Genomic DNA, 24,888 nt, shown 5'->3' on the forward strand with positions numbered 1-24,888 from the left:
GTTTGGCAATTCACTATCATTCTTTTTGGCTTTTCTGTTTGTTTGACAATTTTCATAATAGAAAATTATCCTGTCTGGAGTGAAATGAAATCTCGGTGTGGGGAATATGGAATCATTCCAAGGATGAACTACTGTTCTAAATTTCATTTTGTCTAATTTAGACAAAGATGGGGGCGGGGAAGGTATCTCTTTGAATTTCCCTAGTCTTTCCAGAAGTGCTAAGTAAGAGCTTCTGAAGAGCTGGGGTCGGACCAGACCTGGGCGTGAACCCAGACTACAGATTAATTAGCTCTATAACCTTGGGGAAATTCTTTTTTTTTTTTTAATTTGTTCTTTTTAGTTATACATGACAGTAGTAGAATGTGTTTTGACATATTATACATACATGGAGTATAACTTCTCATCCTTATGGTTGTACATGATGTGGGGTGTTATACTGATTATGTATTCCTATATGAACACAGAAAAGTTATAAATTCATTCTACCGTCTTTCCTATTTCTATCCTCCCTCCCTTCCCTTCATTCCCTTTTGTCTAATCCAGTGAACTTCTGTTCTCCCTGTCATACCCTTATTTTGTGTTAGCATCCATATATCAGAGAGAACTTTGACCTTTGGTTTTTTGGGATTGGCTTGTTTCACTTAGCATGATAGTCTGCAGTTCCATCCATTTACCAGCAAACGTCATTCTTCTTTATGGCTGAGTAATATTCCATTGTGTATAGTTACCATATTTTCTTTATTTGTTTATCTGTTCAAAGGCACCTAGGTTGGTTTCATAGCTTAGGTATTGTGACTTGAGCTACTATAAAAATTGATGTGGCCATGTCACTCACTATAGTATGCTGATTTTAAGTCCTTTGGGTATATGCCAAACAGGGAGTGTATGCCAAGCAAGGGATAGCTGTGTCAAATGGTAGTTCCGTTTCAAGTTTTCTGAGGAACCTCCAGACTGCTTTCCATAGTGGTTACACCAATTTGCAGTCCCATCAGCAGTGTATGAGTGTACCTTTTCCCCCACATCCTCACCAACACCTACTGTTACTTGTATTCTTAATAACTGCCATTCTGACTGGAGTGAAATGAAATCTCAGCATAGTTTTAATTTGCATTTCTCTTGGGGAATGTTTTATAACCTCTCTAAGCCCTTCCTCATCTCAAGAATAGAATGAGGATTCCTTGTAGGATTATGGCAAATGTCCCTTCATTCTTGTCCTCCTCTACTTGTTCATAATCTTTGTGAGCCAGAGTGCGGTCCTTGAAGGCCCATCAGATCCAGTGGGGTGAGTGAAGGAGAGAGCATGAAACTGTCCTCTTCACGGTGCTTTTCAGCCACCAGATTCACTCTGAAAGGCTGTCCAATTCGCCTGCTTGGCAGGGCAAGACAAGGAAAAGGAGGGAGAGAACTAGTGGCTGTCCTCAGGAGCAGGATGTTGGATTGAAAGAGAGTAAGGCTTTGGGCATCAGACAAGTCTGAGCTGGAAGCTGAGCCCTGCCTTTCACAGGTCGTGTCACCTTGAGCAAGTTACTTAGCTTCCTTGTTTTAAAGGCAGAATTTAGGGGCTGGGGCTGGGGCTCAGCGGTGGAGTGCTTGCCCAACATGCGTGAGGCCCTGGGTTCAATCCTCAGCACCACATTAAAAATAAATAAACATGGGGCTGGGGATGTGGCTCAAGCGGTAGCGCGCTCGCCTGGCATGCGTGCGGCCCGGGTTCGATCCTCAGCACCACACACAAACGAAGATGTTGTGTCCGCCAAAAAACTAAAAAATAAATGTTAAAATTTCTCTCTCTCTCTCTCCTTCTCTCTCTCTCTCACTCTCTCAAAAAATAAATAAATAAAAATAAATAAACAAATAAAGATATTGTGTCCAACTACAACTAAAAAAAAATGCAGAATTTAGGATGCCTTTGTGAACTTTTGTTATATTCAGGTGACATGTGGCAAGTAATGAACAAGTATCTAGTACATGAGTGCTGAAAGCAGCACTGTACTAGTTAACACCTTAAATATCTTATCTTTTCTGTTTCCTGGTCCTTTTAGCCTTTCTATTTTGGTAATTAAAATTAAAATTATTAAATTAAGGTAATTTCCTTCCTTTTCCAAATTATTAAAAAAAGATAATAAATATAGATTCAGCAGCGACTTCCATAATCATGTTCATCCTGACTTCACCAAATTAGAAGAAGTCTTACTATCAGTACTAATTTTTTAGTCTGATTAACATTTTTCAGTATTATTTACTATAGTCTTCATGATGTACATCAGATCCCGTTTATTTTAGAAAGTGTAGAAAGACCAAGAGAGATTCATTTTAAAGGAGCCATTTTTCCCAATGGTAATTATTCCAAAATATAAAGCTTCATAGGATTGTCTCTAAAAGTAAAAATAATTTTACCTACATACCTGTATTACTCAAGAGCTGATAATATATGAGTAAATAAAAAATTTGTGGGGTTTTCTGCCTGTTTTTAAAGCTAGCTCCTGGACCTGTCTCAGTTTGTTCTCATGGTCCCATTCTTGTTCACCTTTTCACCCCCCTCCGTTCTGGCCCTTCTTCGGTGCTCTTGACTTACTTACATTTCCTGCCCTACTTTGCAGCTGTGTGTGGCCCTGTCCTGAATAACTGCTCCCATTTCTGGGTCCGTGATACTGGAAACAGTGGTAGCTCCCTGGGGACTTGATAGTTTGAAGAGTGAACCTTGGAGCGAGGGTCTGAGGTGGCCGAGTTAGGTTTTTGCACAGGATCAAAAGAGCATGAGAATAAGAACTAGAGTTCAGAGGGTGATCTGTATAGAACAACCTGTTTTGCTGAGCAGCCCTGTGATTTTTGAAATGAACTAGGCCTTTCTGTTCCCTAACTATGATCCTCTGCTAACGGGTTGGATGAGCAGGAATTGCTTCTTGTTCTGACCTATACCTTCAGCTCATTAGCAGAGAGTCTGGGTTGTAGGAGACACTAAAATATTTAATAAAAGAATAAATGTCATCTAGTCTTTGTAAGAATATGGCCAGTTTTGAAAATCTGGATGACTAAAGATTAGGGAACTACCACTATTCAAGAGACAATGAAAAGAAATGACCTATTTAGCCCAGAAGAGATATGGAGAAATCTTAAAAAGCTAAGGAAAGGAATTCAGTCTGAAAGGCTATATGTTGCATGATTCTACCTGTATGCCATTCAGGAAAATGCAAAAAAAAAAAAAAAAAAAGAAAGAGGAGTAAAAAGATCTGTGATTGCAAGGGGTTCAGGAGAGGGAGACAGGAATGAGTTGAATACTATATAGCGTTTTTAGGACAGCGACACTATTCTTATGATATTGTAATGATATCCAGCTTTGGAGCAACTCCTGCAAACATTATTTTATTGTTTTTATTGTACTCTTGGAATCTCTTTCAGTAAAACTTCTTTCTTTCTTTTTTAATCATAAAGTATGTGTCTCTTATTTTTTTCAGTTATATTAGAGTATTTTGTTATCTTAGCACTTCCATTATTTTTTTAAAAGAAAATACTTGTTTGAGGTTTTTCAGAGACTGTTTTATTTTAAATCAAAAACAAAGTATTGACATGTAGAGTTCCAAGTTATATGGTTGCCACTGGGAGATGCTTTCAGGTTATCAACAATTATATGAACACTTTGGTACAACAGAGTAATATGCTGTGGTCCATTTGCTTTTAAATTTTATTTAAAATTCTGGTAGAATCAGATAGCATTTGAACTGATTGTTTTAAATATATTTATTTTGAAAAAATATTTTAAAATATTGTTGTTTAGTTTCATGCAGAACTGGGGCAACAGCTTGATAAGACCATAACTGTTCAAAGTGGGCAGTAGTGGGTGGCAAGTGAATGAATTCTTTATAAGAATGTCTTTACTTCTGTGTCTGAAGTTTATAACATTACATGTTCATAATGTAATTCACTGTTTAAGAAATATGTTCCCAGGGCTGGGGATGTGGCTCAAGCGGTAGCGCGCTTGCCTGGCATGCGTGCGGCCCGGGTTCGATCCTCAGCACCACATACAGAGGTGTTGTGTCCGCCGAAAACTAAAAAATAAATATTAAAATTCTCTCTCTCTCTCTCTTAAAAAAAAATAGAATTGTTTAAAAAAAAAAGAAAAAGAAAAAGAAATATGTTCCCAGCACCTTGGGAGGCTGAGGCAGGAGGGTTGCGGATTCAGAGCCAGCCTCAGCAACAGCGATGTGCTAGGCAACACAGTGAAATCCTGTTTCTAAATAAAATACAAAAATAAGGCTGGGGATGTAGCTCAGTGGTTGAATGTCCGTGAGTTCAAGCCCCAGCACACACACACCCCAAAATAAGAAAAAAAGAAAAAAAATGTTCCCAGCAGAATGGGAGGCTGAGGCAGGAGGATGGCGAGTTCGAAGCCTGTCTCAGTAAAAGTGAGGTGCTAAGCAACTCAGTGAGACCCTGTCTCTAAATAAAATTCAAAATAGGGCTGGTGATGTGGCTCAGTGGTTGAGTTCCCCTGAGCTCAATTCCCAGTCCCCCAAAAAGTTCCTTTTTCTTTTCTTTCTTTCTTTCCTTTTTTTTTTTTTTGGTACCAGGGATTGAACTCAGGGGCGGGGGCACTTGACAACTGAGCCACATCCCCACTCCTACTTTTTGTATTTTATTTAGAGACAGGGTCTCACTGAGTTGCTTAACACCTCACTGTTTCTGAGGCTGGCTTTGAACTTGCGATCCTCCTGTCTCAGCCTACTGAGCCTCTGGGATTACAGGTGTGCGCCACTGAACCTGGCTCCATTTTCTTACTATAGATTTTGGTAGTTCTGTTTCTTTCCCCTTCACCTTGCAGACAGGCCAAATATAATTCTGGTAGATAAAAAAGCATTCAGTGTTTTTGTGCATGGGTATTTAGATTTATGAAGACTAAAATTGTATGTTAAATGTTTAAATAAGCATTCTTAATAAATATGATTATAGTACCACAAAATAAGAACCACACAGAGGAGAGTGAAGAATAGCTCTAATGGCTTCTTGTTGTTGTTTGTTTGTTTGTTTTTGATACTTCCCGTAGAGGTCCAGTGGTCAGTCATTGGGCATGAATATCTTAATTCACCTGTGAGTTCTGTATGGAGCTGAATGTTACTTGTTAGACTGTGGATATAACTTTACTTCTATTTTGCATGAAGTGAAAATGTATTGAACCTGTTTGAAAATTGGGTAAATATGAAAACATAATAATTGCAAAACTGGTGATGATGCATGTTACTAAATTATAAAAGAAGGCATTTGGACACCAGTAGGAAATCTTATTCACTTTGAGAATGTTATCAGGCACAGCCGCTTTACAGGACTTGTCATTATTTAGTAAAATAGGAACATGTACGTGTTCTGGAACTGAGCATCTCCATTCTCAAGTGTACTCCCCTGAGGAATTTGCACATGTATATCAGGAAATATATACACACACACACACACACACACACACACATACATACACATACACACACACATATATAAATTGTAGCAGCATTGTTTGTAATAACAAATGTAATAATTTGTATATAAGGTGTTCTCCAAAGGTCATGGGACATGTTCAGAGTTTGTGAAATGATTAGATTATGAGAGCTATAACTAAAAGACGTTAGATTTATCCACTTGATGGATTCATAATTTGAATGGACTAACTGGGTGATAACCATGGGCAGGTGGGTGTGGCTGAAGAAGTGGGTCACTGGGTGTGCCCTGGGGAATTATATTTTGTTTCTGGATCCTCTCTCTCACTGTGTTTCCTGGTTACCATGAGCTGAGCAGTTTTCCTCTGCCATTCCTATCTCCCGGATATTCTGGCTCACCTTAGGCCCAGAGCAATGGAATTGGCCATGAATGAACTGAGAGTACTGAAACTGAGACAAAATAAACTTCCTCCTCTAAGTTGTTCCTGTTAGGTATTTTGGTCAGAACAGGAAGAAGCTGACTAGCAACAGATATTATATTCATTATATGCATCTGAAGGAGCTGCAGCTATACACGTACACCTGGGGTGACTCTCACAAAGACAGGCTTGACTGAAAGAAGCAAGTTACAAAAGAACACATATAGCACGAAAGCTCAAAACCAGGCAAAAACTGTGTCTACGGAGATGGCAGAACCAAGCTGGATGTGGTGACACACACTTGTAGTCCCAGCTGCTCAGGAAGCTGAGACAAGGGCAGCTCAAGTTCAAGGCCAGTATCGATGAGACCCTGTCTCAAAAATAAATTATAAAATAAAATAAAATGGACTAGGGATGTAGCTCAGTGCTAGAATTCCCCAGGTTATCCTTAGTACTGCAAAAGGAGAGAGAGAGAAAAGCTAGCCAAACCAAACTACATTGTTTAGTGTTGTGTTTATAGTTGGTGAAACTATACAGAGAAGTGAGGAAATGATAATCATCAACTGGTGAAATAATATTTGAGATGGTGGTATAAGTTTACCTGTGGGTGACAGCAACAGTATATTATGAAAATAAAATAGCATATTATTAGACATTTGAAAATCCTAATAAAGAAAGGTGCAGTAAATCCAAGTTGTTAACTTTTATTAATTTCAGTTCCTGACTCAGTCACATCAGGAAAGTAGGCAAATTCCTGCCATAAAGGAGCAAGTTTATTTTCCTCGTTCTTTTGGCTCTGTGATTTATAGCACATGTTTTGAGGCATCCTGCTGCTTGCATTCAGAGGGAGGATATTATGGGAAGGCTACCAGTTCTTCTGCCAATCTCATGTTTTTAATACAGCTTGCTGGTTTGTCTGGGCATGGTTGCTTCCCCTAAACTGAGTGAAAGAAAGGACTTAAAGGACAGAGTATGGAAGGCAAACTAGCTGTCTCACATCATCTGAGACAGAAGGAGCATATTTTGGGGACACTACAAATGTTTTACCATGACACCACATCTATGTAAAACATTATATTCCCCATTTTAGCTGACTACATGGGCACCAAGAATAGGACACATTTCTCAGTTTCTTTTGTAACCAGATATGGTCTGTGTATGGCTAAAGGGAAGTAAGCAGAAGAGGCATGGGCAAACTTGCAGGTAAAGTTTTCCCTTTCTTCCTCCCAAACCCAGGGCCTTTTGCATGCTAGGCAAGTACTCAGCTACTCAGCCACATCCCTTTAAGGGTTCTTAGAGGGAGTTCATATGCTCTCATCTCTCCTGCTGACTTGAATGAAAATGTGATGACTAGAGCTAACTTACCCATCTTGGACAATAAGTAGCCTTAGGAAGGGAAACCCTACCCAGTGAAAGAACAATTGAAAAATGAACCTGATTCTTGAACATGATGAAGCAGCATGCAACCTCTGCTACATTTACTTTGGGGATTTTGTGGAAGCCATTATTATACAGGCTTGTTACTTGTAACTGCCCCTCATCCTGACTTCTACTCTTAGAGTTAATGTTTAGGAGGTAAAGATAGAGTCATGGTATAATAATCTATTATTATAGTTTGGGTTATTGTAGAAGTTATCATCAGAATTTCAAGCAGAAGAATGTGGAATGAGACAGAACCATGTACTTCTTCCTGTCTATCAGTTTTTGTCCTCGGTCCGCTGGCATTTTTTTTGTCATACTCTTTACAATAGAAAACATTTAGATCCAGAGTAAAAGAAACAACAACAAAGGTGTAGTGAATCATTCAAAGAATATTTTTTCTTGTAAAGAGACCTTAAATACACCTTAAATACTGAGAATCATGGTAGTTCACATATTTTTGAGAAAGCCATGAAAGCCCTTAATGGTACTTTTGGCAGTACTAGCTGAGGCAAATAACTGAATGTACAACACTGAGCATGTGCTCAGGTTTCATATTTTATAAATGTCTGCACAATGTAAGTTCTGCTTTAATAAAAATATCCATATTTTTATTTCTAAAGATGTAATTACATGCTAATTTAATTAATTAGCTTCTTTGAAACGTTTATGTAAAATCAGTGGTCTAGGAAAATGTGCCATGTTTATTCTGTGGTGTTGCTTATTCCTAGCATGTCGTAGGCTGTCTCCAAGGGCTCATACATCCCAATTGAGGAAGCAGGATATATGTGATTTGAATCTAGTGAAATTTTTGAGCCAACTGGATTTTTCTTTCTCTGCTTTCTAAATGATGCAATATATTTTTAAAAGGCTGAAACCTGGACTTATGCCTGTTAGTTTTGTGACCTTAGAGGAGGAAAAAAATATCCCTAAAACTCTACTTTCTGGTAACTTTTGTGATCTGAAGTTTTAATTTGTTACATTGTATCTCTGCTCTTCTCTTTACTTCTGAAATTCCTGTCATACATGTTGAAACTTTTCATTGTATTCTTCCTGTTTCTGAATCTGTTAGGATTTCCCTTTGTTTGATCTGCATATCTTTTAGTCCACTAATGCTCTTTTTCAGCTGTAACTGATCTATGAAATCTTTTCATTGAAGTTTTCTAATGTTTGAGTTACAACATATGGTACAATAAAGTACCAATCCTAATTATGCGATTCGATGCAAATATGTGAAAGATTGAGGAAGGCAGAGTTTATAATTAGCTGTTGGATCTATTAAGGTTCAAGTTGTTTGTTAATTTGCCATGAATCATGTAGTTGGAATTATATTTAAGAAGCTAAGTGGGTGAGTTGAGGGGAGAGTGGGAATCCAAGCATAGGCAGAAAAACAAGGCAACAAATGGGACATGCTAGGAAAATGGCACAGTTACATTTGTATTCTGTTCAGAATGATTCAGTTTAATTCAACAAATATTTATTAAATGCTTGCATTTCTTAGAGCTTACATCTTAATAGTGTTGGAGAAATGATATTCCCAAAGATAGGAGAAAAGACATTTGGCCCCCTGTATAAGAGGGTGAAGGAAGAATATATATATATGTTGTTGCAGGTAAGTGTGTAGATTTTTAGATAGAAAAACAAGGTAGTTTTCTTCTGATTGACTTAATTTTTCAGTTTGTAAAGAAAAAAAAAAAAAAAAAAGTTGAGCCTGCAGGTTGCAGAGTGGTTTGAAGTTGAAAGACAGCATAGGATCATCGTTTTCCCTAAGGTACAAAGAAGGTGTAGTAGGATTGCTGGGCGGAGCTGGGAACCCACTTGAACTTAAGTCAGAGCAAGTGGAATGGTTGTTATGTTGTTCCTTAACTTTGTCTAACTCCTTTGGGACATCAGATAGGTGGAGAGTTGATTTAGGTTGGTGTTTTGCCAGCAAACATGATAGAGGAAAAGCAGAGCGAGGGAACAGGGAAGGAATATACAGCAAGTTGATCTAGTGCTGATCCACAGCATCCTAGCTGACTGAGAAAGGAAGTGAGGACACTGGGTGATGAACAATGAAAAGAATAGAAGGAATAATTGATGAGGTAAAAAGTCTGGTACTAAATGAAATGACCTAGTGGCTGGCAGGTGGTTTGTCAGAGAATACAAATTCAAAACTGTAGCGATTGTGTAGTGTTTAGTACTAAAGAGGCTGTCCTGGCAGGATGTGACCTGGTAGTAAAGGGTAGTTGACATAGAGTAGAAGACATCAGCAAGCAGATAAGGACATAGTAGCCATATTGTTCAGTGATTTGTCTGGGTATGTTGAAAAATTTAAAATGAGCATGGGAGCAGTGTGGAGGGCGAGACAGTGAGCCAGGTACTCAGATTATCAGCAAATAGGTGGGAGGGATGAGTGAAGCAAGTAAAGTTGGTGAGGGAAGTCAGATGGGATGTTTCATAGTGGCTGGGGTGTTTGAGGAGTGATGGTTTGAAGGCAGCCATGAACAGGCCTCTCTTTGAAACATGGGTTGTGGAGAGAACAAACAAATTGCTTCTTAAAAAGGCTTTTGGGAAGGAACTATCCTCAGGGGCACACAGGTTTTTCTCAGTTCAAGGTCATTCAGGATGCTGAGGATGAAAAATAGAGTGGGTTTTTCTGATGAAAGAGGTGAGTTCCAGAGGATGATCAGGGGGATTGGGCTGTGGAAAGCTGTGGGCTCTGGGTTAGTTCAGCAGGTACAGAGATGCTATGGCCCAAGCCCAGCTATGATGCTTTAGATCTTTCTGTGGATTGGAGTAAACAAGGATATAAGGCATATATGAAAATCTTGATGATCTTTTTAGGGGGAGGTGAATAATCTGAAGGATTCAGAACTCTGGGAAGGGCTCTTAGATCTTGCTGGTTGGGTGTGTCCTGGCAGGGAAAGATATCTTAAGATTGTGATCTTAGAGTTAATGCATTTTACTATATTCTGTAGGGTCATCCAGAGAACCCACAGCCACCTTGATTGATCATTTGAGGGGTAATTTAACAGATAATTATATCATAGATGCATTAGTCAAAGACTTTAACCAATATAAAACCAAATGGATCGTGTATCAGTAACAAGTGACCATTATCCCATGATGTAGGAATTCTGTAGTATGTCTGTGTGTCCATGTGTGTGCAAGGAATTTTGCAACACAAGCGTAGCAGCCACACTTGGTAGGATTGCCTCTCTCTAATAAAAATTTCCCCAAATTTATGAAAAGCAAATATACTACAACTCATTTAGCAAATTATTTGGTCAATATTAATCATAGTTTAAAATGAAAGTTACATTTTTGTGTGTCATTCATTTGTAAGAATATTAGGAAGTATTTTGATTTGTGTCCTGTTTATGGTCCTTCAGAACTAGACAGTGGAGCAGACAGTAATGCCCATCTAGCATAGCTGCCCTCGCCTGCCTTCTTGGACTTTGCAGCTCCAGCAAAAGGTCCAACTTGAGTTAACTAGCTTTGTCTGATCTCTGCTCCATCTTCAGATCTGTCCCCAACCTCCGTGCCCCAGGTCACAGGTAGCCCTTTTTGGGGCTGCTCTTGTGGAGTGCAGTAGCAGAGCTGGGTCTCTCTGTTCCCAAAGAACTTTGTAAACCTCTCCTTATGACATGTAAAATGGTAGTCTTACCTGTTTCCTCTCTTAAAATTATATACCTTAAATATAGTGACAGCAATTTATTCATTGAAGAATCTGAGAAGACTTCCAGATTGACAATTTGGCAAATATTAAAGGAGTGAAGCATAAAGAAAGGGGCAAAATGCCTAGGTGAGATTGTTCCTTGGGGGAATCAAGAAACACTGCAGTGTCATGATGAGTGGAAGCTAGAAGAGCCAACAAACAAAAGAACAGAAACACAGTTGTGCTTTTCTTTTGGATCTGGGGTTCTTGGAAGATGATGAAGAATGGGAGAAAAATCTAAATAAATGGTTTGAGGTTAGCTGCATTATAAACCAAAAATCCTATTCCCCGAAGCAAAAAGGTTGGGCATAGGCATTTGTATCCCAGGTACTAAAGATCTATTCTATGGCAAATTTCAGACTGATTACAAATTCCCAGCTGAGGCAGGGGCTCCCTTCATTATTTTGGAGTAGAAGAGACAATGAGGGAAGGCAGTGGTTGAGTGCATCCACTTGAGTGTTAGAACAACAGGCATGCAGATCTGCATAGCTCTGTTTGGTGAGTAAGGAGCTTAACTCTTTGAGCTTCAATTCCTTTATCTGTAAAACCATAGTGAGATTTAAATGATAATTTGGATCATCATTGAATGACAGATGTTGCTATTTTCCTTCTCCTTTACTTTTCTTTTTAACATTTCATTCCCCCTTTCTTGAGTATAGTGACCTTTAAACTTCATCGATTATCTATCCTATCAATATAGCACTTTAAACAATCCCCGATTTAAGGGAATGGATTTAAGAATTATGTAATACATTGTTATGCTAATATATACAAAAGACATCTATAAATTGGCATTTTTTAAAAGATAAGGTTAAATAAAAAGTTCAAAGTATTTAACATTGTGTTTATTAATAAATCTTCTTGATGTAAAATTATTAATTAGGTAAGTTTTAATATTTTGCTAATTACAATGGCTTCAAAGTGTCATTTAATGTCTCAAGAAAGTATTTTATAGCCATGTTCATTGTTAATAATGATGGATATAAATCTATATTTCAGAGAGTCTTTGTAATGGATGGGGGAGTAGTTTTCTTCAGAGATCTGACTCATATTTTCTTTGTTTTTAACTTGCAACATGACTAACAGAGTCTATACAGGTTGCAGATGGGTCAACTCTGCTGGTGTGTGTGTGTGTGTGTGTGTATGTGTGTCCTTGTTGTTTGCTTGTATTTGGATCATTAATATATACTTTTAAATCTGTGATTTCTTTACAAGAAAGTTTTAGAACAGTTGTATGCTTCCATTATTTTTAAATTGAGTTTGACAGTTTGTTTATATATGTGCAGTACTGAGAATTGAACCTAGTGCCTCACACATGCTACGCCAGTGCGTATCTACCACTGAGCCTCAACCCCAGCCCAGTCAGTTAGTTTAGCTGAACCTAGGTAACATTGTAAGCACACTAAACCACAATGTATCACTATATGGAAAGAGAAAGAATGAGCAAGCGCCTCTGTCCTCCCGTTTGCACAGCAGGGCTCCCATACTTCTCTCAGGAAACCTGGTGTATCACACATGACCGTGACTTCCTGGAAGAAGGATTGAGTATCAGTCTGGGTGATGCATACTGCTAAAACTTAGCTTTTGCTAAGTTCTCAGATGAAATCGAGGTTTTCCATTCTCTCACTTGAGAGGTGACTAGTGTCAGAATGTGTTTATTAACTTGTTTGCCGAGTTGAATTGACTGCTCAGGATATTTTTTTTTTAATTTCTTGAATACTTTAAGAGCATTCCTTTCTGCCATGTTCACTCTTACTTGCATATTATCCATTTAATACATTCTTTCATTTGCTGACAGTTTTATGTCTTGGGAACCTTCTGGAATCATTCATTTGAAATCCTCTTTTTCAAATATTTATGTGTGGCCTCTCATTTCAAAGATTCTGATTTCCCATTGCCTCCCAAGCTCTTATCTGTCCATGGAGATGACATTGCAGTTGTAGTGTTGAAGGCCTGGAACACTTTTCTTGATAACTGTGTCTTTCTTCTTGGTATTATTAATAACATCAGAGCTTTGGGAAGAAATTCTATCTTTCCTTGAATGTCACTTTCAACAAGGGAGCAGTGCTTATGAATTCTCTTTCCTTTGGCCTACAGTAATCTTGCATGGAACCAATTCTTTTTTAAAAAATTTATTTATTTATTTATTTATTCTAATTTATTATACATGACAGCAGAATGCATTTCAGTTCATAATGCATTTCAGTTCATTTCAGTTCACATAAATGTATTCATTTGTGTACTATTTCTCTGGTTGTACACAAAGTAGAATCATATCATTCGTGTCTTCATACATGTACCTAGGGTAATGATGTCCATCTCATTCCACCATCTTTCCTACACCCATGGCCCCTTCCTTCCCCTCCCTCCCCTTTGCCCTACCCAAAGTTCCTCTATTCCTCCAGTGCCCCCTCCCCAACCCCCATTATGGATCAGCATCCACTTATCAGCCTTTGGGTTTTTGGTATTGGTTTACTTCACTTAGCATGATATTCTCCAACTCTATCCATTTACCTGCAAATGCCATGATTTTATTCTCTTTTAGTGCTGAATAATATTCCATTGTGTTTATATACCACAGTTTCTTTATCCATCCATCTACTGAAGGGCATCTAGGTTGATTCCAAAATTTAGCTATTGTGAATTGTGCTGCTATAAACATTGATGTGGCTGTGTCTCTGTAGTATGCAGTTTTTAAGTCCTTTGAGTATAAACTGAGGAGTGGGATAGCTGGGTCAAATGGTGGTTCCAAGTTTTCTAAGGGGAACCAATTGTTAATTACCAGAAAAGTAGCAGTTGGAGACCTAAGTAGAAAAACATGACAGTTACTGAAGGTAGGAGTAAATTACCTCTGCAGTCATTTGGTTTATATTTATGCCTTTGCAAGTCAAACTTACATGTTATTGTAAACAATTAGTCTAAGATTTTACTGTGTAGAAACTTTTATCTGTAGATTTCAAATTTGTCCTTTTTTGTTTACTAGTACTATTAAAATTAATGAGTTTATTTTGTATGTTTTTGATATGTGAAAATCACACATTAATCTAGGTTGTTCCTTACAAATCATATATGATTTAGATTTTAGTTTTGATTTTGTGAAGGGAATTTTATATGAATATTTTTACATAAGACAAAAATATCAGTCTGCAAAAATGCAAAATTAAAAAAATATTTATTTTCCTCCTATTTAATGTAATATCAAAAATTGGTTTGATCCTGTCTGGGGCACAAAGGAATTAAACCATGGTGAAGAAGGGAAGTACTGTTTCAGGGAACCCATATCTAGATGGTTTTGCAAGCCACAGATGTAGGACAGCCATGGGGAGAAGAGAAGTGTGTAGTAACAACAGATGCTCTAAACACAGCAAGGTCCTGTGGTGTTCACAGATGTGGCACACTACATGCAAGATTTCCTCGGCTGAAGGAGGAGTAAATGGTTGCATTAGGTTAAACCTGATTGACTTACGTTTCTCTTCCATCACTAACACACCAAAGTGTTATGTTCTGTTGGGGTACCTCATTATTAATAGATATAAGGGTGGACAGCTGTTGCCAGGTTAATGAATGTGTATCATGGGACAGGGCGTGTTTTGTCTCTTGTGGTTGTGTGTAATAGTCCTCTCTTATCTTTTCTGTGGTTTCAGTTACCTGCTATCAGTGGTGATCCAAAAATATTAAATGAAAATTTCTAGGAATAAAATATCTATGTTTTCTCCCCATAAGCTATCAGTTCTTTTATTATCAAATTTTGTATCTTTTGAATAGCTTCTATTACAGTATATTCTTATAATTGTTCTATTTTATTAGTAGTAATTATTGCTTATTTCTTACTGTGCCTAATTCACAAACTCTATCATAGGCAGGCAGGCGTAGTTTAAAAAAAAAAAAGTCTATACAAGGTTTGATCTACCTATGGTTTCAGGCTTCCACTGTGAGTCTTGGAAGGCACCCCATGGAAATAGGGCACTGCTCTACACTGTTAGATATTTAGTGGCTGATATTTACCAAACTTCAACATGTCTGCAACAACCATGATTTTGTTTTATGTAACTTGAATTCTAATACTTATTTCACTGTTTCAAAATTTTAAGCATATTATTTACTTTATCCTTATGTTAAGTGACAAAGTCCTTAAAATTTTTTGCTTTGGAGATGCTAATTGTATATCTTTCTAATATACATAACAATTATAGATTTTTTTAAAAGTTTTCCTGTGCCACACTTAACCATCCCTCATATCACCAGTGGTTCATTTACCAGTTTGGGAAAACTCTGTAGAGGATGACATTGGGACATAATGAATAAACTTACTGGAAACGAGGAGGAGCTCTCTGTGCTCAGTGCCCTTTCCTGTTTCGTAGAACATGATTAATTTGATTATTTTTGCATATGTGTATGACATAGGATTTATCTCCAAGTACACAAAATTTCTTATTTGTTTCTTTTTATATTTTACATTTTAATATAGGTCCAGCTCATCTAAGGTTCTCATGAATGTTTATTTTAGGGGTGTGTGAATCTATACTTTTACTGAAAAAAAAATGAGTTCTATTACCTCTCATTGTTTTTTATTTTTGAAAACAGGTATCAGTCATCATAATTACTGAATTATGTATATTTTAAAAACATTTAACAATTGTTCTGTTTTCTATTCTTAAAGGAATTAAACTTTAAAAAAGTTCTGTATGGCTTGTATTATGCAGATTATAAGTCAGAGATCCTGACAGATTTCAAACTACAAAGGTGGATAAAATATTTTACTGTGCTATGAATTTAAAAAAAAAAAAAAGATTTCTTTGTTCCTTTATAATGTGTTTTCTCTCTCTTTCTCTCTTTTGAGATGGTCAAAGCATTCCTTTTAGGAGACAGAATGGGGGTAGTAATATGTTGTTTTGTGTTAGGAAAATTGAATTTGACTCAAAACTGTTTTAGGAACTAGCAGTCACCAGATATTTCAAGAGTGATTTAAATGTAAACACATGTAAAAAGTGAAACTATTAGTGACCTTTTCCCCCCCGATTTCCTAGCCTTATATAGTCTGGCCTCAGTTCAAGATTCTGTATGTTACTGTTTTACATTTATTTTAAGCTGGCAAAAATAGTAAATTGTATACAAAGTATAATTTGTATAATTTGATTGTATAGAAAAGGAGGTGTTTCAGGACTGTGCTCTTTGATAAAGATAAAACATCAAGTATTTTTTTTCCTCCAATGAAACCAACACTCCATTTCATGTAGAAAACATTGTTCTAAGAATTTGTTGTTATCTTTTTTCAAATTAAAATTTTTATTTCTTTTACTATACAATCACTGTAATGCCATGTGAGCATTACAGTGTACCCCACCATCATCTATCATCTTAAAAGGAATGCACGCTGCTTTTTTCTTTTTCTTAGTGATAAACATTGTTACATAACTATAATGTACAGAAAAACACAGGTAGTTTAGTTTTTAGTTCAATTAATAATTGTAAGTGAACGTGTAGTCAGGTCAGATAATTATAGCACTCCAGAAACTTTTCTCACACACTCTCCTAATTACTCTTCCCTCTCACCAGTGAAGAATCCACTATCCTAACTTCTAATGTTGTAGATAAGTTTTATCTGACTGTGAACTTGATATTAATGGGATCATGTGCTATGTATTCTTTTGTGGTTGTCTTTATTTTTTAAATTTGAGATATTCATTCATATTTTTATGCAAAGTATTGTTCATTTTTATTGCAGTGTATTATTTCGTTTTAAGACTATTTCATGCTTTGTTTATTCTTTGTATTACAATATGCATTTGGTTTGTTTCTAAATTTTGACTATTGTAGTAATAACACTCAAACCTATCTTTGTATTAATCACCAGTGAATTGCTGGGTCCTAGTTTTGCATCATTCAACTTTAATAAATTAAAATTATATAGTTTCGATAATTATTTGCACCAGTTTGATACACTTAATAGATTATATGAGAGTTCCAGTTGCTCCACATCCATAGCAACACTTTTGGAGAGGAGGAAGATGGAGATAGATTTACTGAAGTATAATTACAGATAGTAAAAACTTATCCTTGTGGAGCTAATAATGTACCTTGTAGTGTATAGTTCTAGTTCTGTTAGTTTTGCCAGAATATTCTTAACACCTTATCAACTTTTGCCTTTTAGTGTATAACACTCAGCAAAATCAAGGGTTCAAATCAAAGGTCTTATGGAAACATGATTAGTTTGTGTTCCCAGTGGGAGAATGGTGCACTAAGATATGCTGCTGTGTTCTTCTCTTGGTACCAGCAATTATGACACATACATCACATTAGTTTTCAAAGTGTCAGTAATTCTATTGTGCCAATTATCTTTGTAATGATACTTGATCTTCTTCATATATTATTTGTTAAAAATATTTTGTGAGTTTGGGAGATATAAAACATTACTTCATAAACACTGGTTGAAAAGCATTAAATTGAGTGATATGTTCCAGGGAATTTGGATATAAAAAATATGTGAAATTCTGCTGGAAAAATGTTAACTTTGTTGAAATTCTGTGTCATATGCCTAGATTTGTAACTGAGGGTTGGTTTTCTGTCACAAGTTACTAGTTCATTCCCTCTTATTTCATCTCCTCTAAGTGTATACATTTTCACTGTGTCTATGAACAGCCTTTTAAGTTGATCATTGTGTTCATTTTAGGATGATCATTATTTTGTTGAGATGGTATACTTTTTAAAAAGATGGTTCTGATGCCTAGTGCCATGAGCTAAGAGGAAGGCATAGTTTTTGTTTTTTGTGTTTTTTAAATTTTCGTCTTCCCTCCCCCTCTTCCCTACTGGGGCTCAAACCCAGGGCTTTGTGAATGCTACTCTAGTGTTCTACCATTGAACTATACCCCCAGCTCCAAGAATAATTACTTTTTGCCTTATGTATTACAACAAATAACTGCTGTGGACCTTGAAGAATTTTTCTAAGCAAGAAAAAATAAGAAAAGAAGCGAAAGAAAAATTTTAAAAGGGAGGAAGTGAAATGACATTTTTGTATACATATAAAAACCTATCAAGCAATGGTCAGTCCTCTTCACAAGTTTCTGAGCAATTATTTTTTTTCTTCATGGATCATTATATTTAGGTAACATCTCCTGCCCCTCACCCCAGCAAACATACTGTAGTTCATTTGCTTATTTTTGTTCTATGTCAGTGTTTCCTTTAGACTTTAAGCTACAGTGGGTAGAGCATGATTATCTTTGGTTCATCAGTTCAAATCCAGTTTCTTGCACTTTGCCCAATCTGTAGCAGGTCCTGAATACACCATGAGTTGAATGTATGTATGTCAGTACACAGGCAGTCGGGGTATATTTAGAGATAGGGAGTTTCATCTGTGTTTGGAGTATAGGTGATTGGGAAAATGAACTATAGAGAAGTTAAGTGATTGTCAAATATTTTTTTCCATGCAGATTTTCCTAACTAGTGGTAAATTTCTTCTGTATTTTGTCTATATCAGTGCTAAAGTCCTGATTGTGATATTGTGTTACAATTTTTTAAGATGTTACTGTTAGAGGAAATTGGGTAAAGGGTATACAGGATCCCTCTGTATGTGAATCTACAGTTGTATATTTTTTTAATCTGCCCTCCTCATATTCTACCCAGGCTCTGTACAGTTGTCTTAAAATAAAAAGTTTTTAAAAATTATGGGCAGAAAATTTAAAATATTATTTGTAAAAAAAAAAACTCTGAGGAGTAATATTCTGGAATGTTATGATACATAATTGCATTTATGATACATAATTTTCTGCAGGAAAGGTTGGGAAATGCAGCTTACATTGCTGAATCCCACTGTGTATGTCCTTTATAGAAAGGAGGGCTTGCCATCGTGTTTATCCTGGAACATGTTTACTAACTTTTTTGGTAAAACTGTCTCCCCTTATTATTTTTCTATACTTGTATATGAAAAGCCCAGATGTTTTGAGAGATTTTTTGGATTGTGGTGGCAACTAAAGTTGGTTCTTAGTTGTTAGAACCCTTTTCTCCCTGTTGTACTAACTTCCTCAAAGTCAGAGTGGGAGGCTTTCCTTATTTGTATTTTCAGTTGTGGTGTAGAGCCTAACCCCAGCAGGCATTCCTAATCTGTTGACTGAATAGCCTCTTGTAGGTGTGGATTGAAATATCTCTAGTGGAATTTTCATCCATGGACAATAGGATAGCTGACCTATCCTCATAGTTTTCTCAAGTATGTAGATTGTTATAATATTATATCTTTAAAAATATATGAATATGACCATTTTACCAGATTTTTATAACTATTCTGATAATCTTAGTTATTTTTATATAGTTCTGAAGGAATACTTAGTGTTTTGTAATATATTTGTTTGATGTAAGAAATTAATTTAGCAAGTAGCATGTTTACTAACATGGAAAAATAGTAATTTACCTCTGTTTCTTTAAGTCTTAAGGAAATATCATTGATTTTTTGAGTTCCATTTAAAAAAATTTTTATAGTTGTAGATGGATAGAATTCCTTTATTTGTTTAGTTTTTTATGCTGTGCTAAGGATAGAACCCAGTGCCTCGCACATTCTAGGAAAGCACTCTTCCACTGAGCTACAGTCCTAGCCCGAGTTCCATATTTTTTAAATGAGAAATCTCTTTTCCTTGATGATTATAATATTTATTAATGTTTCAGTTTGTCATTCTTGGTATTTTCATCACATTTTGAGTTTTAAGAATACATATCCTTGAGAACTTAAAAAAACAATAGAATCAACACCAGATTTGGTTTTTTAGTTAATTTCAGTATATTTTTGTTTGAGTTAGATCAATTTTATTTCAGAACTTATTTGGAATACCCAGGGGATATAATTAAATAACTTTGGGAACCATCCTTAATATAATTTTTGGAACAGAAGAAAATACACTGTAACTTTCGTTTACTTTTCTGGTGGAGTGTCCCCCTTGCCCCCAACAGGAAAGTACAGTTCCACTAAGATTCTTGGGTCATAGATCAGAGGCTTGGATCAACAAAAAGAAATGAACCTTTGGAAGAATTCTGATCCAATATCATGGGCCAGTTTAAACTACAATGTAAGCAATGGCAGGTGGCCTCATTCTCCTTATAAGGAAAGGCAACATTGCAGTTCATTAGAAAAGGAAAGTGTTTTTTTTTCTTTTCTTTACTTTTTTGGTGTGTGTGTAGATGGGGAGATTCCTCATAAAATTTTAGTTTATCTGACATTAATAAGCAGCTCTCAGTCCTCTTAGAAACAATCAAAAGGGAATGGGGGAGTGAAGTTGTGCTTAAGTAGAGTTAATATTTTGATTTGGGAATTTGTCCAGGGATAGTCAACTCTTGGTTCTCATAGTAATGAAAATGAGCAGCTGCAAAGAGAATACAAAAACAGGAATTTAAAAAAAAAAAACTACTTATTTTATCTTGGAAAGCATTTTGTGATTATTTTTGTTGTGGATTGAACTTCCTAATTGTGTTTTTCTTTACTTGCAATCCTGGAACACACAGTGATGGATATAAGGGGCAGACAGTCATGGAACAACCTCTAAGTGGAAGGAAATGACCTAAAAGCTTTTTAAAAAATATTACAGATAAACAACAAACCAATCCCAGTAATTAATACTTGGCTACTGGCTATACTTAAATAATTTTGATTTTCTTATTAAATTTCTTATTTCTTAACTGTTGTGGCCATTGTTTTGACTAAATGGGAATCTGTGATTTGTAGATATCAATTACTGATATTTTTTACTCAGATTTTCTTAATGAAAAGGAGGAAGTACACTACTAACAGAAACATTTGTATATTCCTCAATTATCTTAAAATCCTTCCTGCTTTAAAAAAAAACAAAAATCCTTGCTGAGCCTCAACTCTGCTTGTGTCTCACTGAAGACTTATAGCAAATATGTCATTGGAAATTCCCTTCATACTCTTCTAGGGATCTCTGAAATTTGGTGGGGTAGGGAACTACACTCTTCCCTCATAACAGCTTGAGTTAGTAGTAAACCATTCCAGTGAATGATAGAAAAAGTCTGAGATTTGTATGCTCAAAATTCTGTAAGAAAGGATACATTGATAGGCTTTTATGAGGTAGTTTAGATTGCATGAATTTAAAAACACACAGTATTAGAAAAGAGCAAATTTTCACACTAAACTGTTTATAGTGTAAAAAAAAAAAAAAGGAATAAAAAGTATCTGCCTGTGTCAGTTCAGGAGGAATAAAAATTATCAGTTGCTTATATTGCTATGCAGTTTTTTTGATTACTTTCCAGAAACATTTAATTCCTTTGACAAAGGTGTTTTTCAAAAAATAACATCTGCCCACTATAGTAAGTAATAAATACAGACATGTAAAATGATTCAAGTAAAATAACAAATCCATTGCCACTCTTCTAGATAGAATGAGTGTTATATGTGTTGGTTATTTTTATTTTCCTCCAAAATTATCAGAAGTCCTTCCTCTCCTTCCTTCCCATCCTTTCTCTCTTCTTCTTCCCCTCTTTCCCCTGTCCACCCCCATTGGCTGTATCCCTAGTTCCAAAGTATATTATGTCATATTTTCTGGAGTTGTGCTTGCTATGCAAGTGGTCTACCTCTTGAGCTACTTCCCCAGCCTGAGGATATGCATTTTAAATTTTAATGAAGACTACCAAATTATCCTCTACCAAATCCTGTTTCACTTTGATCTCTTTCTGTTTACAATTTGAACTTTTGCCAATGCTGGGTGGTATAAGTCTTTTGAAAATCTTCTGTTTGCATAAAATTTTCTGTCACATAAATTCTTATTCATATTTTGATGGCTAACATACAAAATTTTAGATTCAGTTGGGGGCAGATGTGACTTTTTTTTCAGTACTGTCTTTGTCCACAAACATGTTATGCCTTTACATTAATTTAGATCTCTTATGGCCTTCAGTCGAGTTTTGGGGTTGCTTTCCCGAAGGTCTTACATATTTTAGTTTTATTCCTGAATAGTTTATTGTATTTTACTATTATGATTGGAATTAAATATATTCTTTTCTTTCTTTTTTAATTTGGGGATTTGAACCCAGGGTCACTTTACCACTGAGCTACATCCCCAGCATCCCACCTCTCGAATTTTTTTAAATTTTGAGACAGGCCCTCATTACGTTGCTGAGCCTGGTTTGAACTTGCAATCCTCTTGTCTTAGTGTCTTGAGTTGATGAGATTACCAGTGTGTGCCACCACACCTGGCTTGGAAAAATATATTTTCTAATTGTTTATCACTATGTATAAAAAGGCTTTGATTTTTATCTTATAGCCATAGAACTGTGTCAAAATATTCTATTAGTTATAATAGTGTGTTAGTATTGCAGTGTCAGTTGATTGTCTTTGATGTTCTAGAGCATCTTTACCCAATATAAATATAAGTCACATTTGTAAATTTCTAGAAGTCTTATTAAAAAATAAAAAGAAACATGTGAAAGTAATTTTAATGATATACATTAACTCATTATATCCAAAATACATGTAAGCAGTGTTACAAAGATAATATAGTAAGATATTTTACATTCTTCTTTTTCTGTATTAAATTGTCAGAATTCATTGTATATTTTATACCCACAGCATATGCAATTTGAACTATATTTCACATGTTCCATAAATATAAGTGGCCAGGGGGTACTCTATTGGACAGTGCACTCTAAATCGACAATCATAATGTGTGCAAATAATGAATATTTTTTTCCCCTAACTTTTAAGAAGTCTTTTTTCCTTACCTTAATCTTGCTTGGAGTACCAGTAGTACAATGCTGATACTGATGGTATTAATGGGACTAGTTCGTGTGTTTACAGATTTGAGCACTGTGAATTATTGGTATCAAGTTGTACATGGAATTTTCTCATAATTATGCATATGCTTTCTTATGTAAAGAAGAATTTAGATAATTGTTAATTATCAATAATTAAGATAATTCTTAAATAATTATCTTTTACGGTTATCTATGTAGAGTTATGGAATTAAGAACTGATAGTCTTTAAAACATTTGAACAATAGAATTTTCAAATTATGAACTTGTTTTGCTCCTATAATAAAAAAGGTGTTATTTCAAATTTTAAACATTAAAAAGTGTAGAATATTGTGCAGAAATGCATAAATTATTGATGGCAGCAATCCTATGTGTTTTCTTCTCAAGCTGGACTCTGGACTGTGTTCACACTAGGAGGTGTGGGCAGCAAAGCGGCTGCCTCTCCAGAGCTTTCTTCCCCTCTGGCCAACCAGAGTATCCTGCTTCTGCTGGTGCTGGCTAACCTGACAGATGCTCCAGATGCACCCAATCCCTACAGACAGGCCATTATGTCCTTTAAGAACACACAAGGTTTGTAATGTTTTTTTTCTCTGAATATTCTTTCTAATGAGATTGTTGTTCACACCATATTGTTTATTGTCTTATAGATTTGGAGATGTATCAGTTTGTTATTTTCATATTGGTTAAAAATGAGAAAAACTTAGATTTTCCTGTCAATATTCTCAGGAAGGTCAAATAAATCTTAGAAGAGTGCTGTGATCCTTTATATCCCTTTAAGTTTATATTTCTTTCAGAGATAACCAAACTAGCTTGTGTTTAATTTGGCCAGCTTGTCCTCCTATTAGGGATTCAGAATAATAACCTATGAAAACCAAATGGTAGGTTATCTTAAATTTTCATTTAAAGTCTATTCTAGTTAGAGTTTTATAGAACTAAAAATTAGATCAGAAATCAGCAAATATTAAGGAGCAGTAGCTTCACAAGGTCATCTGGTCTTTTCCTCTTAACTCTGCCATTGCAATTGAAAAGCAACCATAGATAACACAAGAAGGGACAAACTTGGCCATGTACCAGAAAATCTTTATTTCCAAAACAGATGGTGGGCTGTACTTCATTAACCCCTAAAGTAGAACATGAACAGATAGATATATTTTAAAATAGTAATCTCCTAACAAAAGGTAACATTCTACAATTCTATAGTAGCTAGATTATCAAGATGTATGCAATAGATATAGAAAATATGGTACATATATACAGTGGAGTTCTACTCAGCCATAAAGAAGAATAAAATTATGTCATTTGCTGGTAAATGGGTGGAACTGGAGAACGTCATCCTAAGTAAAGTAAGCCAGATGCAGAAAACCAGGGTGGAATATTCTCCTTCCTATGCAGATACTAGAGAGGAAAAGGAGGTAGAAAAGGAAGGGATTGATCTCTTGAAAACAGAAGAGAGAGCAGAATAGTAGAAGCAGGGGACTAATGGGGAGGGAGGAGGAGAGGGAAACGGGAAGAACTGGAGAATAAAGTTGACCAAATTATGCTATATGTATGCATAAATATATCACAGTGCATTCCAATTTTATATATAGCTATCATGTACCAATAAATAAGTAAATAGATGGAAGGAAGACAACAGAGTAGAGGAAGGGAATCAGAAGGGAGGAAGAGAAGGAGGGTGACAGCACTGGGGATTGAAATGGAGAAAACTGTTATATGCATTTATGAATATGTCAAAATGAACCCCAATAATAACGTATAAATGTAATGTCCTAAAACAGAGATTCACCCAACATTCATGTATTTAAGTTGTGCAAAATGTACATACATTGGGTAGGAACATTAAGGCTTCTGATGCTCTGTGCTATGTCTTTCCAGACTATTCTAACATACATTTTTAATAGTCAGTGGATTAGTGTATCAATTAATTGTATCTTTGCCAATTCTGGTATTATTTGCAGAGTATCTTAGCCCATTTGTGCTGCTGTAATTAAATACCTGAGACTGGGTAATTTATAAAGGACAGAAATTTATTCTCACAGTTCTGGGAAGATCAAAGGCTCCAAAGGTTTAGGTTTGGTGAGGAACTGAAAACTGCTTCTAAGATGGTACTATGGATACTGTGTTCTCACATGGCAGAAGAGATGGAAGGACTTAAAGAAGCCAACTGGCTGCGTGGAATCTC

General features: G+C 35.9%; 1 protein-coding gene across 9 annotated transcripts in view; it reads left to right on the forward strand.

Annotated features, from left to right (window-relative positions):
* The window catches only part of Dym (dymeclin), a 359,511-nt gene that overhangs the window by 123,496 nt on the left and 211,127 nt on the right, over window positions 1-24,888 (forward strand). For all 9 annotated transcript variants that reach the window (XM_048806245.1, XM_048806244.1, XM_048806242.1 and 6 more), the window contains one exon: window positions 23,094-23,276. In XM_048806245.1, coding sequence (XP_048662202.1) covers window positions 23,094-23,276 — 183 coding nt within the window. The remainder of the gene's footprint in view (window positions 1-23,093; window positions 23,277-24,888) is intronic.

This window comes from Marmota marmota, unplaced genomic scaffold, assembly GCF_001458135.2.
Source record: "Marmota marmota marmota unplaced genomic scaffold, marMar, whole genome shotgun sequence".
Classification (NCBI taxonomy): domain Eukaryota; kingdom Metazoa; phylum Chordata; class Mammalia; order Rodentia; family Sciuridae; genus Marmota; species Marmota marmota.